The following is an 18,182-nucleotide window of genomic DNA, read 5'->3' as shown; positions in this document are numbered from 1 at the left end:
ACTCCCTTTCATCCACACACACACACACACACACACACACACACACACACACACACACACACACACACACACACACACACACACACCGTATGTATACAGGAGCTTAACCAACGACAACAAAATGAATCTTAAACTTTGCGAAAGTGATGATATAATTAATCAATTGTTTGATTATTTGAATGACAAACTCTGATAATCACTTCATAATATATGAATGATAACAAACATTAACTGCTCAAACAATATAAGACATTTTAAAGACGTCATCTTGAAAATGTTTCTTTGAAATTAGAAAGACAATTATTTAATCAAAAAAGTAAATGGAACCAATTGTTGGTTTCATTCCTTTAAAGTTCATTGAAACATAAATATTTGTCCATATTTTCCCCACATCTCATCATCAACGGTTCTTTAAACCCAGTCCTTACAGTCAGCTTTATAACATTTAGCTCATCTTGTCTTCCTCTCCGTTGGCGGGACCTCTTACTGTGATTTTACGCAATAGGTGCCTCTCACTGTTTGTGTACAATTGATACCAAACAACAGGGCATCTTACCTCTGTAGTCTGACCCAAAGTACTATTGAGCTTGACTTACCTGTCTAATCGTCAGACTTAACTGTTGCTCTGTTGTTGCTCTGTAGATGAGTAGGAGGTATCTGATCAGCCACCTGCTCTGTGAATTGCTATAGGTCAGTGTGTCCCATCTGCCAGTCAGAAATCAATATGCGCTCTTCATGCCGCGCTGAGTTCGTAGGCCTTCTGAGGAATAATTAAAGAGCTAGGTAGCTTCACACAACCATGATGACTAAGGCTGTTTAAGGAATGCCTCTCTTACATAAAAACAATAGTTCTTATTCCTCTCTCCTCCTCTTTCACACACTCCCTCTCTCCTTCTCCTCCCCCTGCTCTTTCTGTGTGTGTGTGTGTGTGTGTGTGTGTGTGTGTGTGTGTGTGTGTGTGTGTGTGTGTGTGTGTGTGTGTGTGTGTGTGTGTGTGTGTGTGTGTGTGTGTGTGTGTGTGTGTGTGTGTGTGTGTGTGTGTGTGTGTGTGTGTGTGTGTGTGTGTGTGTGTGTGTGTTTATCACAGCAGACAAAGTTCTCTTTTGTGCTTGTAGGTCAGTGTGTCACTGTGCCATGGCCATGACGCTTACACATTTTGACAAGCTCTGAGTGGAGAAAAAAATAATTCTCCTCCCACCCAAAAGCAAGACACTTGCAATAGATTCAATTGTTAAACATGGCAACTGTGCAGCCTAAACATGATCAAGTTTCTGCTGCCCATCAACAGAGGCGGAATACATTTGTGTGAAATAATGCATGGTTATGAGTGAGCGCCATGCACACCTTTCCACCATATTAGGTTTTCATAATTGAATAAAACATGGAAGTGCTCTGAACATCCCCCTCAGAGGGAAATGGCAGTCAGTAAAGCATAGAAGCCAACTCAATAAAGAGCTGCAAATGAATAAGTGATGGGAAGCAAACGAAGTGTGGTATATGAGAACAAGGGAGTGATTTACTCTAAAACAATATTTGAAACAGCAGGTGAATGAAGAGCAGTAATTACCTTGTGAAAGGAGGATAGTTGTGAAGTGGTCGCCCCTCAGATGAATGGTTGCTGTGCTTAAGTCAGTCCTGTTGTTTTTTTAACCGTCTGTTTTGAACTAGACTGAATATCAAATCATATGCAAACAAGACCAGAGTTACATCTCTGTCAACCATATTTTCAGTTAGACACAGACACACACACACACACACACACACACACACACACACACACACACACACACACACACACACACACACACACACACACACACACACACACACACACACATAAAGAGAGAGTAGACCGGGAAAAGCTGGGAAAGGAGGTACACTGAGAAATATCCTGAAGGTCCTTGGCAGCATTAGAGAAAGGCCTGGGAGGTTAGGAAACATCAAATCAATGCATTGTAATGTGAATTGACTGCTGACTTTGATCATCTGCCTTGGGAGTGCTTTAGCATTGAGTGCTGTCACACTGACTGGGTTAAGCAAATATGGCATGGGCTGAAATGGAGAGAGATGGGGAGAAAGAGACAGGTTAGAATGGGAGTGAGAAAAAAGGGATATTTGATGCCTGGCTATCATCAGAGAGTAATGGGCACATTAAAATTCAATGTCGGCTTGGTAAATGGCATACTGTAGATGTTAAATTGATTCGTAATTGCAGATGGTGAATATATACAGTATATTAATGACATGGGGCGGTGTTTGTTAGTTGAATAATCACACATTTATTGATGTCCGTGTGTGCTGTGTATTTCTTTCTTTCAACTGTAGTGTCTTTTTTTTTTTAATGATTCCAAGCCCAGACCCGACCGCATTTCTGTGCAGAAAGCTGACACCTTCTTCTCAGCTCCCTCCAAAATGATGGGTCAGCCCTGCTTAGTGTCAGAAGCTGCTGATATCCTAGCTCTGAAAGTGGAAATGCTCTTAAGCCTTTCTCCAATAATGGAGTGGCCAGTCTAATCTTGCCCTCTCTGAGTGAGAGCAGGTAAGGCAGCCAGTTTGTACCACAACACTCTGACCCGTGCTGTGGCACTACACTGCCCAGATTACAGTGCAGTGCAAGAGTGGCATCCTCCTTCTTTTGCCACTGTCAGCTGCACCATGCAGTATCCTCAGGAGGGTGTCCCTATTACATAAGGCACACAGTGCGAGGGCTTTGTTCTAGGTGTGAAACCCTTGTTAATGCTTTTGCAATTATATTTCAGATTCAAATATGCAACTTTAGGAAAAATGGATGCTGTTTCTCATCTGTAGGTTAATTAAATATGTTTGTATTCTTTGTAAAAATAAAAAAAAGAGAAAACCATAGAAACATACAGGCAAACTGATAAATATGGACAGATGGAGCTTAGATTGAGTGTTTGGCACACAAAACATTATGTCACTATATAAACTGCTCGGGTGGACGGTGTACAGGAAGAGAGAGATTCCTTGAGTCAAGCTGCAAAGAGCAGCCCAAAACCTCTTGTCACTGTATGAAAAGAATAGCAAGACGACCCGTAGGTATTGGGCTGCTAGGTGCATCTCCTAACAAGCTGACTGTTCAAAGGCTTTTTAGTGCTCTAGAGAACATGAAAGGCATGTTTAAAAATTTAAAAGCCCGATCTGTTCCAGTGCTATGGAGCGGCAGAGGGAAGCAGATTTTTACGTCGCCATAATTCCCTAGTTGCTTGCTTTGTAAATTAATTAAGATGTTTATGACAGCTGCTTGCACCTAATGGAATGCTTATAGACTATGCTATTAATTATTACTGCCCGCCACGACTGCAAGCTTTTATATTGCTGAGGATGTATAGCTGTGGCTGCATTATAGTCGCTCTCAGCCTAAACCTCAGACCCCTCTTGACTCTCATTGCATTGAGTGTCAGTATAGGCTGTCTGTGCATACGTTGTGGATGTCTGTGATGCGTACTGGGCCATTCTTTATACTGTATGCTCTTCTAACTACAGTATGTGCCGTTTGTATCACAATGTTGATAGTTGCATGAAAAATAATATAATGTAGATTATTTTGTTAAAGAATGGGCAGTATGAAACAAAACCTTCCTGAAAACCTCAGGGAAGGTGCCTTTGTTATAGGCCAGCCTTGGGATAGCTGTTGCTGATTGGATGTTTTCCTGGTATAGAACTCCTGCCCTCTGTCTCTTTCTGTAACATGGCCTGGCTGCAGGATGTTGTCTGTTATGCCTCCTGGAACAATGCCCTGTTTTATTGTGTAACATTTGGAGTGTATATTACCGTGGTTATCTTCCTACTTAAAAAACACACTGGCCATTCCTGTTACCTTGTGCAGTTGTTATAATAAGGGGAAGTGTACCATGTACTGTGACTGACCTCATGTGCCTGGAGGATGTTTGCTGGCTTGCTCCGTACTGTTAACTTGGCTCTGTAGTGGAGAGTTGTTATTCTTTCAAAAAAAAATCATAAACATTTCAACCGCAATGATTATGAGTGTGCAAATGCTTGTATGGCTAATTATAGTTCCTCTTTCATATGACTTCACCCCAAGTGATGCCTCTGACATCGTTATGCAACGAAATAAGAATAACCCCCTTGACAGCAGGAAGCTTTGAGAGGAAAGAAGAAGAAGGACCCCTTAATCGTCCCACAGAGGGGAAATTTTACATTCTGCATTTGACCCATCCTAGTGTTAGGAGCAGTGGGAATGGTGCCTTGCTTAGGGACACCACGGTAGCACTTGGTCTTTCCGGGACTTCAACTGGTGACCTTCCAGTTCCCAGGCTAAGTCCCTATGGACTTCACCACCACCGCCCATAGGTCTCTGCATTTGACCCATCCTAGTGTTAGGAGCAGTGGGCTGCCATTATGCACAGCGCCCGGGGAGCAGTGTAGGGAACGGTGCATTGCTCAGGGAAACCACAGTAGTACCTGGTCTTTCGGGGACTTGAACTGGTGACCATCCAGTTCCCAGGCCTATGGACTTTGCCACCACCGCCCTGTGTTGTTTGTAGCAACAAGATACAGTAGGCAGTTTTCCGATATAGTATAAATGTTTACATTTTAAATCACTGTATGAGGCTGATCGACTTTGATAATGGGCGGTGAAGTGGTCAAGACATAAGTAGTGGGAAGAGTGCATTTTATATAAGTACTATATTTAATCCTCATTTTGAGGGACTTGGGTTGAATATATAATTTATAAGAAACTTGATTCTACTCCACTATATTTCAGAATAAAATCTAACAGAATAAAACCACCCAAAGGTATTAACGGTATATATACCCTTTGTTTATATCTTTTAAAAATAAAAGATTAGCTTTCTAGTGTTGGTGGGAAAACAAATCTTTATCAAACTGAGCTTCCACCCAGTATTCTTTGTGACATCAAGTTACCAAAGAGTCAATGGGACGAATAAATAACATCACACAGCTCCCTTTTTTTGATTATACCATGTGAGGTAGGTTTGTATCCCTCTTTCCCTGCAGAAAGGAGGCATCATGTCTTGGCTCTGAAGAGCTTTATCCTGTGTTATCCTCCGATTACATTTACATAGAGAATGCAGCGGGGAGGCAGAAGGCAACAAACTGAATCACACTCCACCTGCAGCACAAGAGGCGATGTGTGAAATATGTATTCAGTCTTTCATCAACCTCTTTATCTGCTACGCATGGGTTATCCTCTCGTGTAAAGTCCTCTGTTGTGTTAGCTTTGAACAGGAGAAGGAAACTGTGATCTGTGTTCTATTAATCATAGTCCAGCTCTGTGGCTGTCCCGTTATCACACATGTGTGTAATTACAGGATATTTGTGCTATAAGCATGGCTCTGTTGCCTGGCAAATGGAAGAGTGGCTCTACTGATGAACTCCCTGCTAATAGGACTACCTTTGATCTGCATGGAGCATGGAGGGCTTATAGAACTCGCAGGTTTTAATTATGAAATACATGAAAAATAGATGCTGCACTAAGTGCCGACCATGACTGCAGTGAATCACAGTAGGAGCGCGCTTGCTAGTTTGCCTCTGCTCTTCCTTCCTTTCTGGCTTTGAGTGCTCACAAAAACCTCTTTCCCATTTTGTTAATGTGGAGAAGCCAAAAAGACGAGTCTGTGATATTAATTAGTGGATTGACAGACATGTAATTTATCTCATAGGAAGTTTTCATTACATGGGAGGCTTCAGAGGGGCCGTTTGGCTTATTGGCAAGTGCTAAGACCAGACCTAATGGGGCTGCAGTTCCCTCCCTTTTGAGCAATTACAGCCAAGTCCTTATCAGCAGAGCCACGAGTCCACTGTTGTGGGACCTTGACTTCCAACACACTCGCACAGAGTGATCCTTCCCCATAGACCCTTGTTCATTAGACGAGTGTCTGCTGTACTGTACTTTACCGGATGAGAATTGAGACTGAATGAGTGAGGGTAATGAAAGGGTTGCAATATATTTCTGAGTCAGCCTTTATAGAGCTGATATTAGCTGACATTAGTTTGTCATCAAAGCTCTAGTCCCAGTTGATTATTCAAGCAGGAGTGTGTGCTCAGTGTGTTTACAGACCTGGACAGCTTCGGTAACAGATTGTCACTTACTGTCAGATCACATATCAACTCACTTGTTCTAATCCCATCTTTTTAGCCGATATTTTTTAAATGATTTGCAATGCACATCAAGCTCATACAGGGGAGTCAAATAAACACTATCTGTTCAAATTACATTAACCTTTAAGCAAAAGCTGCCTCCTGCTGTGGTTTCCTGAAGTAGATGGCCTGTGGATAATAATGCAGTATAGAAACCAAAAATAGAAAAAAAACAGTGAAAGTGAAAACAAGCACATTTAAGCCAACTGTAGAAAGAGATCCTCTTCATCTAACTGCAGTGTGCTGCGTCTTGTGATTGTTTAAGCAATTCTGAACAAGTGAGCCCTCAGGGTCACATCTCTATTGGTCGACTGTAATACTCTTACAACCTATTGTGCATAACTGGAGTGTTTGCCTCAGGAGCTGTAGGTAATTGTATTTCCCTTCAGATTTACTTGTGCAGGGCTATTGTAATGTAAGTAGAAATCTACATGTGTAAACTCTAACCTCTGATTTGAAATAATTGCAATTGTCATGTAGTTTCATTGTACATTGTGTAAATAATAAAATACTGAAAGGCCTCAATGATAGTTTTATCTATTAATTACACAGCTTGAAATTAGCATCCCTTTGACAACCCCTCCATTTCACACCTGTAGTTAAAACCTTTATATAAAAGTAACACACACCCACTGGTGGCCTATCCAGACTGCTGTAAAGTAAGCCAGGGTGGTCTGCTCAATGTGGTTTATCTTTATTTATGGTGCGGACTGAAAGGCTATTGGGTTTCATGTGTGGTTGAAGCAGGATCACTGGGAGATTACCGCTGGGCTGGGACCCGCAAGCGCAGAGAGTACACAGAGGCCTGCCTGTGCCCCTGGCCTCACTTTGACCAACACTCTGGGCCTTCCTGTATCCGTCAGGCCCCCTGGGACCAGCTTGCACTCAGAGTAGAATAACTGTATAGTTCAGCTATAGCCAGGATCAGAGTGAACAACATCAGAGCAATAGAATGGCCAACATTTTGGCTTTTCACCTGCAGTACAGTACAGAATCGCACAACATAAAACTGAATGGCATGCCTTTGAGAGTTCTGTTTGAGCTGCTCTTTTTTTTAGTTTGTACATGTCTCAGTTTTTTTTTCCTTTGCCGTAGCCAACCTTCACCGGTCCTCTCAACATGTTGCAGATGTATACTGGGTGTAGAGAGGGTAATGATACATAGTAGTACGACACTGATGTGAACCATACTCTTCAGACTAGTTACTGTTGGCACCATGTTAGAGCCTTTGACATTGAGTCGTTTTTGCATCTTGTCATTTTTTTCAAGCTCTCGGCTGGTGAACCCGTGCAGCAGTGTCTTACCAATAACAATAGCACTTATTGCGGTGTTCCCTGCGGTACAATTAAAATTCCGTCAGAGTCTTCAATCTGCCTCCCAGCCATGCCTGCTGTTTCTCGGCCCTCCTGGGCCACGTCAATTCCTCTGCTGCAATGTATAATTCACGAGCCACCAAACAGCACTGAGGAATCACCTGGAGACAAACAGGCCCAGCAATGCAGAACTGCACAGGGGGAGACGTTGTACATGAGGCCTGGGAGACATTTGTAGGGGGCGAGGTGCAGGTGACATGGTACCTCAAGTCAGCCCAGGCTTCTATGATCTCAGGGTCACTCTGATGACATCGCCTCTCCGTTGGGATCTTTAGACTTCTTGTCTTCCTTAGTAAGACATCTATGCTTTTTTTCTTGCCCTTTCTCCTTTCATCTTCTGAAAGACAATTGTGGTGTCCTCTAAAACTAAATTGGATGTATATCTTCTATTTGCAGACAATTCCATAGTGATGCATTGGAGTAACCTGTGGAGTCTCTGAGTGGTTGCTTTTAGTTAAAACCAATTAGAAATGACCAGAAATAACAGCGCCTGGAGACAGGGAAGTCATTTTTCTCTTGAGCCTCCCCAGAGAGTTGGCCTCTCCATGGATTAAGTGTTTTAGTATATTAGGGGGCAGCTGATTAGAATCATTGTGCTTTTTTAATCATTAAATTTTTTTGCATTTATGGTTTATAGCAGTAAAATAACTAATAAGGCTAAGTGTGTCACTGCAAAAAGGAGGATTGTTTAAATGACTTTGTGTATGAAACTTGGCCTTCCCAAAGACACTTAAAGTTGAAACAGCACAGAGGTCCTAGAATCAGCTCATCCATCTTTTTTTATGACTTTTGATAAGATGAGTTACATTATGGCAAGAGTAACTTTGCATTATATCTCTGCACTTTACGTTTTCCAACCTAAACTACACTATTTTATTGAATACATATTAGATACATGTATCAATTGCCTAACAGACTGTCTAAACAAGTCACCTAATGAATATTACAGTTTGTTTCAAGCCTGAATTGATCCTAAATTACATTTTTACTGTACCAAGAATAACAGCAAAAAATGTTTTTTGAGGCTTATGGTGGCTGCGAGAGAAACACATTCATTGTTTCTAATTATTTTCTCTCAGGAATGTAGCAGCAATTTGTCAGTCGGGCAGGGAGCAGCACTTACAAGATGGACTACTGAACGTGGCTAGATCTATCATTCCTAAGATGACCATGGCTTAGGCACCATCATTAAGCAGCAACCTCAGGAGTAGCCTAAAATTAACATTCCCATACAACTACCATCATTAAGACAGGACAGTAACCAAACCTCCTCTAAACAGTTTTTTCTACAGTTCGTATTAACTGTATGGACTGTGTACTCTTGGTTTTCTCCAAGGCCTTTGGTATTGACCTGTAGGTGTCTATCCCGTCCCTCACTGGGCCTTCGCTGTCTCTTCCTGCAGCTGGGGCCGTTGCGCTGGCTGTGTCCTTGTGTGCGGCGGGCGTGCATCAGTGGCATGTGGAGCAGGCGGCAGGATGCAAGCCTCCCTGTCTCCCCAGACTGAACAGTGAATGAGGATAAGTGAGGAGCGCCAGTCAATGAATCAAGCAGCAGGAAGGGAGCAGCCAGGGGGGGAGTGTGACGTCCCCACGGGAGAGGCCTCGCATTAGGAACTTCCTCGTCTGTGTGTTTCTGGCACAGGTTAAATGGATCGCTCCCATTAGCGCGCTGAGAGGACAGCTCCATTATATGAAGGAGACTGTAACTTTGAATGTCACGGTGCAACAACCCCAGAGCACGCCTCGTCTCCCAGGGAGGCAGGGTGACAATAACCATCCATGATAATCATTCCCTGTCAGGCTTTAAGGAACCTGAAATTATGACGTACAGCCTGCCATGTGCCTCAGACTTCATTACAGCGCTGTCACTTTGAGACGCCGGCGATGGCACCGCGCTCTACAGCCGGTTGCAGAACTGTGGCTGCCAAAAGCCAGACTCACTCTCCTCCTGTCTAAGTGGCATGTTTACAGGATGTGTGCCGCCCTGCAGATAGATGTGGTGGAGGTTAACCTCCAGTCACCTGCACAGTTCCTCCTTTCCTCTATAGCATAGGTGATGTCTCACAGGAACGTATGCTGAATTGTTTACCAATGCTACAGAAAATATGACTGATCAAGCGCCACACAGTGACAACTGTCCCTTCTTCCATTGTGACAAATGGTAATGTGGAAATTAGAATTCAGGTGCTCGTGCAGACAACAATTTTGCCTTTTAACTTCAATATTTTTTATTACCTGTAGAAATAATCTCCACAAAGTACATTGCTGTTATTTACGTTGATACCTAAGTTGAAAGCATGTTTACAGCAGCCTGTTAATCAACCAAGGAGAGCTTCACCTCCACAGTGACCTCTGAACCTGCCATCCAGTGGAGAAGACATGAGCTGGCAGGCATTGCCAATGTCAGCGCCCAGAGCGAACTCCTTCTTCCTCACCGCCTGACTCACTCATTGGCTTTGTGGCCCCTTCTCCTTGCCACCTCCAATCACAGGGTTCTGAATGACACGCAGAGGAGGAAGTGGGCCCAGTAACCACCCCTCCTGCTTCCTCTAACCTGCGTAGCAACAGGCCAAATGTGGCTTTGCTGTAAAAAGATAGAATAGTTTTTCTGCGCACCTTAGAACGAATTGATGAAAGAAATTGTTTTCATATCATTAGGTGTTCATGATGTTGCGTGTGGGAGACAAACTCAATTTGTCAGGGCTCCTTATTAAACAGACACACAAGCCCTCACACACACAACATGCTCTAACTGTGTTGGCTGAGTTTCTGTAGGAAGTTTTTGATTTATAGCATATAGTTCTGTGAATATGTTTCTTTATTAACTTATTAACACACCTTTCTAAAGGTATGCTGCAGAGTTTCTGACCAGTTGGTGCAAAATAGATAAATCATTTGTTGTTCTGTCCCCTGTAGCACAGGCACGAGGACACACTTGCACACCACAAGCAATGTGGTGATACACATTTCTGCTGACTGAAGACGGTATTGCATTTTCCCAGCCTTTACCAATAACACGCCACAACAGGTAGCAAATAAGAGAGGTGAAACCTGATGCTTGAAGATTTTAACAAAGCAGGTTTCACATTTGTTTTTCTTCACATTTTCTTAGAACATGTTGTAGGACCTTGAGATGCACACAATCCTTTGTGTATAGAAAAGTCCAAAGATCAGTAAACAAAACAGTTTCTTTACATAAAGAATTCCGCAGGGTACTTTAACAGTAAATATTCCTCCTCTAATAGTTTTGACCTCTTGTAGCATTTAGATTTAGCATTTGCACTACAGTGTGGTAAATTGAAGTTTAGTAAGAATCAGAATTGCACTATAATGAACATTTCTGGTGGGCCTCATTTCATTAAAAATGATATGTAATGATTATAATGGTTGTTTATGTACTGCATCTTTAAAGTAGCTTTGAAGATCTGAGGTTTACGTGACAATTCACAGTGCCAGATACATGTCTACTTTGTTAGTACCCAGCCTGTGACAGCAGACAGCTACTGAGTATTGTCAGTGTGGTTTTTGTGGGTAACATTGGGCGATAGCACACATATATCTTAAACACTCTCTCTCATGCAGACGTGTGACTTTCTGTTACTGTGCGAAAGACATTTCGCATAACAAATAGTGGTTTATAACATTTTAAGATCTGTGGTCAGACCAAAGACACTCAAGCCATTTTTTTCAGTTATATGTCACATTTTATTTGAAATAAATGGCGTATTGTTAAATAATAACTGATTGTTCCAGGCTTCCCTAAAATAGTCTGTGTTTTGTGACAGTAACAAGTTTGACAAACAGCCTGGAAAAAGCTGCTTATTCGCTATTTCTTTCTATTACAGTTTCCACTAAGCACACCAGCTGTGTGTCTTAGTAAGAGGTTGTCTCACCCATCAAGACAAGAGCCAGTTAACTGCTTAATATAAGCTTTTACATTTGCCTTATTTGCAGCACCTTGAGACCACAGCTCTTTGATGGACCATCAACCCTTGCTGGCATCCATGTCATTTGATTGAATTGCAGAATTAAGACTAGACTACTGTTTATTTTTTCCTTGCGTAAAGTCACAGTTGGACAGAGCAGAAGCTTTTGGCCCTGAGCACTGGAACAATGCTAGAGCTGCATCAACTACTGCTGGCCCCTAGGTGACTGTTTCCCTCTTTCTGCTCCGTGGAGTTGATGTTAGTTATGTGTTTCTGAGTGTATGTCTATAGGAGGCTGAAGGGCTTATTTGTTTTCCCCCTCGTTGCTCTTTGACTCATTTACCCTCAAACGTGTCTGAAACATTGTTATCTCCGGCCAGACGCCCTTTTTACAGAGAGTTATTGAATCATGTCAACTCGCCGTCCCCCGAGTTTCAAATGCAAGCTGTAGAAAAATTAGCCCTTGCTTCCGCATGACAAGTGGGATCTATTAGTGTGCTATCGCCCTGCAAAGCATGAGCATCCGACTGGCCGCTGGGGACCACGGCTGGCTGTGCGCTCGCCTGCTTCAGGCTCCTGGGGCATTAGACCAATGTTGCAGACAGGAGAAACAGCCGGAGCCACAGCAAGAACCAAAGTGGCTCACTCGATGAGTTGACACCCGAAGGGGCGAGGAAAGGCAGCATGAGCAGTGGCAGCCCCGCTCCACCTCAGCCTCCGCCAGGTCTGACTCACAGTGCTCAGGCTGGCAACTTGTTTGATAAGCAGTTTGCAACAACACACATAACTACTTGTATCTTGTATTTTGTACAGTATAACACATCTTTTCCACCTATACTGGTTTTATATTTTCTCTCAGACCTCACTTTCAGATTGAGGTTCATAACAAACTGGTGGGTTTAATTGTAAGAAGACTGGAGATGATTATGATTTAGATCCCTCATTTTTTCTGCCTCAGTGCTGATTTAATTGCAGCACGGCTTGCTAATATGTTTGACCTTACTCTTATATGCAGTATAATTCTACATCGATGAAAGTTTGTCTCATTGATTAAAATAATTACCGTCCAAATTCAAAACTACATACTTGGCTAAATGATTTGAGTCTTTAATGCACAAAAGCTTGTCTGGCTGGCTGAATTTATACGATGACAGAGCCCTGTAACTGCCTGTTGTCATTGTCAGTGCTCTGCTTTTTATTCACTTGTTAAAGCTTTTGAGATCATGAACATTGCCGTTTTCATTTAAAGGTTTTCAATAAACTAGTCTAGAATTTTTGGTCTAGGGGTGTTGATTTTAATGGTGAAAAATGATATATTGTCAGGAAAGGTGTCCCACTAGGGTCTGTTTTGGGTCTTTTTAATTCTACTAATAATTCACTTACTGTATAAGTACAATATGTGATATTAACCAGTCATTTTGAATCTGGGATTATTTCAATATGATGTGTATGTTTTTGACTCTCTTATCAATCACTATCTTCTTAAAATAATAATAGATCATTCATGGGTAAACAGTTTCCTTTTAAAGTTGTCTTTTTAACTGTGTATACAAATATTCTGACTTATTTTGTCATTGATTTATTTTAATTTATGCTATGTGTTATGCTTTTTTATATGTTTTTTTGTCCATTGTGTTATTAATTGAAAAAGAGATCCTAATCTCAATGAGACTATGTGTTTAAATAAAGGATTAACAAACCAACATCGAGGTCAAAGTGCCTCCATCCCGCTCTGGGCCGAAGGGTTAGTCATGTGCTCGGGTCCAATCAGTGTGACTGCCCAGCACAATTAGCATTCCAAATGTTGTTTGTTTTAGTATAATTTTTTATTCATTGCCCAGAGAGGATAGAGTTTCACCACCTTGTCGTGGATGTTGATGTAGCATGGCCTCAGGTCAGACACCAGCATACACAAATAATTGCCCTGGGCCTGCCACCTCAGTGACCTTGGACAGTGACAGTCTGTTGGACCACAGGGTCTACCTCTTCATCATCACCATCCTTATCCTCTTTTAGCAATGAGCAGAGCTCCGTGTAAAATATATTTTGTGCTGTGTATATTATTGTTTTTTCCTATATATATTTTATGGTTTGTTTGTTTGTTTTCTCTTTGCAGGTATCTCAGTAACAAAGAAGACACATACCTGTGAGTACAAATCTTTTTTTGTAATTACTTTTATTTTCTGTTCAATTTGAAGCTGTAAAAGTGTCATTTCGTTCTAGACACTAAATAGGAAGAAACAAATGTTTGTGCGTCAATACAATAGCGTTGATAAGAACATCGTGTTGCTATCTCTGCTGACTCTTTCATCAGTGCCTTTATGCATATTGTAGCCTCACTAGTATTGCAATAAACTGATACCTTCAATTAGATCCGTGCCACACACTTTCACTCTTTCGTTCTTCTCTATTGTGGAGAAAATTAGATGATAACCCCAGAGAGGAAATTAAAATGGATGCAGTCTCATGACTGTTTGATAATCACGCACCGTAAAAGTAGACTGTGTGCTGAAGCACCTCTTTGTTTTCTGCAAGGCCTTGCAGCTGAGCAACGCGGATGTGGTGTTGTGTGGTGGTTTGTAACCTCTGGGGCTGCATTAACTACCAAGAGTTTGTATTTTCAAGCACAGATCATATCACTGCAATTGAAAGATACAAACGCAGTATATGACACGTTTCACATGTAAGATGCAAGACTTCATTGTGCTCTACAACAATAGTACACAGGCTTCGACTTGTCTAACCAACACTGTCTTGTCAATTTGAGTCAGCTCATGAAGAATTGATGAACAGTCAAACCTCTAAAATCAATGATTTCCAGGAGATTTGTAGTGTATTTTGACACGTGTGAAGTGCAATCGAAAAGGCATGTAAAAACGCTTTTGTGTAGTGTACTGCAGTGTGTCTCTGTTTGAGCGTGTGTACAGCTAGTGTGTGTGTTCATACCCCACTGTGTGAACGGAAGAAACTAGCCCTGAAGGCTATCCTTTCCCTCTGATCACTCTGATGAAACTTGTGGAGAGGGAAGGCCAGAGGGCTTTTCTGTAAGAGCGGTCGGAGTGTTTCAGATTGTGAGAGGCTGCATCTCACCCTGTAAAACACCCTGGCTCTTTCTTACATCAGACAGCGGGGCAAAGGATATGATCTTCTACACTAGACAGCTCTACCTTACTCAAACAGCCCGTCAAAACAGCATCATGATTGTGTGTTAAGCTATTTGCTTGTCTGGAGGGTCTGTGGTATTTCTTTTTTGATGTGTGTGTGTGTGTGTGTGTGTGTGTGTGTGTGTGTGTGTGTGTGTGTGTGTGTGTGTGTGTGTGTGTGTGTGTGTGTGTGTGTGTGTGTGTGTGTGTGTGTGTGTGTGTGTGTGTGTGTGTGTGTGTGTGTGTGTGTGTGTGTGTGTGTGTGTGTGTGTGTGTGTGTGTGTGTGTGTGTGTGTGTGTGTGTGTGTGTGCAATGCATGTTTGTGTCAGAATATCTTCAAGGTAGAACAGAAACGCTTTGACCGACCATCCACCGCTCCACTATCTTAATTAGTGCAGCACTAAGCACCTCTACACCGGAAGGGGGCTCATATCAAAGAGCATGATTTAGGAGTCTTGGGTTCAAAGTCCTGGGCAGAGACTGGACTACGCTGCCTCATATCTGTGAGAAATATTCAAATCTTGTCCATGTGCGGAAATCAAAGTAAAGCCCCTTAACAAGTAGTTGATTGCTGTGCCTCACAGACAGGAAGCGGCTGTAAAACCTTGTCAGAGTTGTGTGCACAAGAAGAAGTTCAAGGGCCAGTTAATGGTCATTGAGAATATGGAGGGGAGGTCTTTTTCAGAGAAGCCTAGTGATCATATGGCTGCTGGAGTAATAATGAGGGACATCGCTCTGCCCTACATGTTAATAATCGGGCTGTAGATCTATTTCTGTTCTCGAAAGTGAAAACATTGGCTTCCCCGCTACAACAGTGCACACTGCCTCTCGTAATGTGAGCTTGGCAGTCATGCTTGTGCATGTGTGTGCAAGTGTGTGTATGTGTGTGTTTAGGAGGTCTTCCTAGTCCAACCCAGACCACAGGGATGGGCCGTGTCTCTGACTAACTCCCCACTCTGCCTGAGTGATCAAAATGCTGGAAGCTCCCCGCCATGCCAGTCCCCTCATCAATATAAATTACAGGGGCAGCTGTTCACTGGCAGACTCTCCTCTCTCCTCTCCTCTCCTCTCCTCTCCTCTCCTTTCTGCTCTTGTCTTGTCTTGTCTTGTCTTCTCTACTCTTCTCTTCTCTTCTTCCTCTTCTCTTCTTCCTCTTCCTCTTCCTCTCCTCCACTGTCTTCTCCTTTCCTCTCCTCCTCTTCGCCTCTTCCATCCACCCGGCTGGACTAATCACCAAGCCCATCAGAAGGTGAAGTACTCTAGATGAAAACATATACTTATATCATTGTGCCAATGACTGTGTTGTCGTCTCCCAATTCTGGCCGTTAAAAAGTCTTCCGTAGATTTGCAGTGTGAGGCATCACCCTCTTTTCTTTCTTCTTTCTCTCTTGTTTTTCTTCTTTTTACCATAACGGGTGGCCCCTCGCCAGCTCTGTCTTTAACCACAAAGCTATAATTCTCAGCAAGAAGTCAGCTGTGGTTTTCCTGTAAACTTCCCTGACAGTTTTACATATGCTTGGTTATATTGACTTGATGTGTCCCTTAAACTGCCTGGAACAGAGGTGATAGCAAAAGATCAAGGGCTTAGTTTTCGCATTGTAGTTTAACTTTGAAGCCGGACACCAGATATAGAGTGTCACCTTCGCTGAACTCAGCGAGGCAGCGTTGCTTATAGATGAGTGTCTGTTTGGACCTGTGGAGAGATGGTGGTGTGGAGCGCAGGATCAGATGCAGCAGCTGATTACTCTGAGATTATACGCTTCACCTCTAATCTGCCATCAGCAGTCTGGGGCTCTGTCTCACAGCTCGAGAAACAGAGCGCTAGCTAACACTCAGGTCGTGTAGCCAGGATGCTCTTCCTCGAAGACAGCCGATCTCCTGATTACCAACAGCTAATCCTCTCTCTCTCACTCTCTTGCAGCTGTAGGTGTACAATAAACTGATGTCTGACTGACTATGATACACAATATCAAGCTGCTTGTTTTTTTAAGTGTGCTTTATATCAGATTTGAAAATATATATATACAAGATAAATGTTTGCAATGCTTAACAAAAAACCTTTAAATGTTTTAATGAAGTCCAAAAGCTTGTCCCGAAAACTCACTATTGAGCTGAATTTTCAGTATGAACTAGTGCTGTAAGCATCCTAAACACACTTTAAATCAAACAACTATAATTCATGCACTATTCATGCATTGTCACTGTATTTAATTTCATTATATTTCACAATTATTTTTGTCCTTCTGCCAGTTAACTGTAGTAATGTATGCTATATGTAGTGTGTGTTTGACTTTAGTTTGGGAAAAGAGTGGCCAGAGGGAGGCAGTAGTACAAATGTAACTCCGGGAAGAGAGAAAAGAGACCAATGAGGCTTCCTCTCTTCAGTCTTACAGATACGTTGTACAGGGTCCCAGCTTTTTCACTCTATATTTATCTCCATTTTGGTGACAGTCTCCTTACACTGATTGAGAAACATCGCCTCGCTCCTGCATCTTCATTTATTTGCTAGCAGCCTGTATTGAGTTTCTCTCGTCAGTCTCACATAGCAATAGCACAGCCAGTCTGTTATAAAGGAACTAGATGATTTAGATTATTTGGCACTGTCTCAAAAAAGAAAAGGGGCTTTACTCAAGAGTGCAGAATTATAGTGAATTATATCAGTCATTGAGCATACGCAAAAGTTTGCAGGTTTCATGTCTTTATGCATTTGCATTTTCTTTTATTAAAGTATTCTGGTGGATGTTTGGAACAATATACAGACAGCATTATTAATCTCAATTATAATCTTTGTGTTCACATAGCACAATGGCAGCTTTTCCCTCCGTAAAGCATTTGAGCGGTGGAATACAAAGCATTGGCTCTGTGAGTTGTGATATTTTCAGTTAATCAAACATGAGATTTATGGTCCTTAATAGTGCTGTACATTGCCAATTTAGGAGAATAATATGTCCCAGTTGCTGTCTAATTTTGCTTGGCAACAGGCGCACTCCTGTGGAATCGCCCGAGGCGGTGTGAGTTGTCTCTGCATAGCTCAGTGTTCCATGCTCAGTGGCTGTTTGAAGGTATTTCATCACATTGTTGCCTTGATTCAGCTCTGTGGGGATTTGTTAGTTGCACTCATGTGGGAAGTGCATCCAGTACATTGTTAAGCTAGGGCTGATAATGAAGATCAGCCAGCCAGAGTCCCCTGAGCTACGCACAGAGAGAGATAGTCTAGTGAGACGCGCAGCACAGACATAGTGGAGCAGGACGAGCACACACAGCAGTACACACAGACGCAGAGGAATCATCAGCACAAAGCATACAACACTGAGCTGTGCTGTAGTGTATTAGAGCAAGAAACACAATACAATAGTGCATTACATTTTTATCATACATGTTATACTCTGTTGTTCTTACCAAACATAACTCCAACTTTATAAAATTGCCATTATCATGTTTAAGCGTTGTTTGGGCAACAATGAAAATATTTTAATGTTGTATCCTTTTTTGTTAGGATTGAAATTGACAGTGCATGGCCCGAGTAAGCACAGCCACTCTTTCTGTTATTTGATTCTCAGCATGGTACCAGAACTTGTTGTTTCCTCTTCTCCCA

At 42.2% G+C, this 18,182-nt stretch overlaps 1 protein-coding gene across 1 annotated transcript in view; it reads left to right on the top strand.

Annotated features, from left to right (window-relative positions):
• roraa (RAR-related orphan receptor A, paralog a) overlaps positions 1 to 18,182 on the top strand; it is a 168,629-nt gene that overhangs the window by 95,011 nt on the left and 55,436 nt on the right. Inside the window, exon 2 of the mRNA XM_063909074.1 lies at positions 13,560 to 13,589. Coding sequence (XP_063765144.1) covers positions 13,560 to 13,589 — 30 coding nt within the window. The remainder of the gene's footprint in view (positions 1 to 13,559; positions 13,590 to 18,182) is intronic.

This window comes from Eleginops maclovinus, chromosome 2, assembly GCF_036324505.1.
Source record: "Eleginops maclovinus isolate JMC-PN-2008 ecotype Puerto Natales chromosome 2, JC_Emac_rtc_rv5, whole genome shotgun sequence".
Classification (NCBI taxonomy): domain Eukaryota; kingdom Metazoa; phylum Chordata; class Actinopteri; order Perciformes; family Eleginopidae; genus Eleginops; species Eleginops maclovinus.
This window is presented reverse-complemented; position numbering and strand designations above follow the sequence as displayed.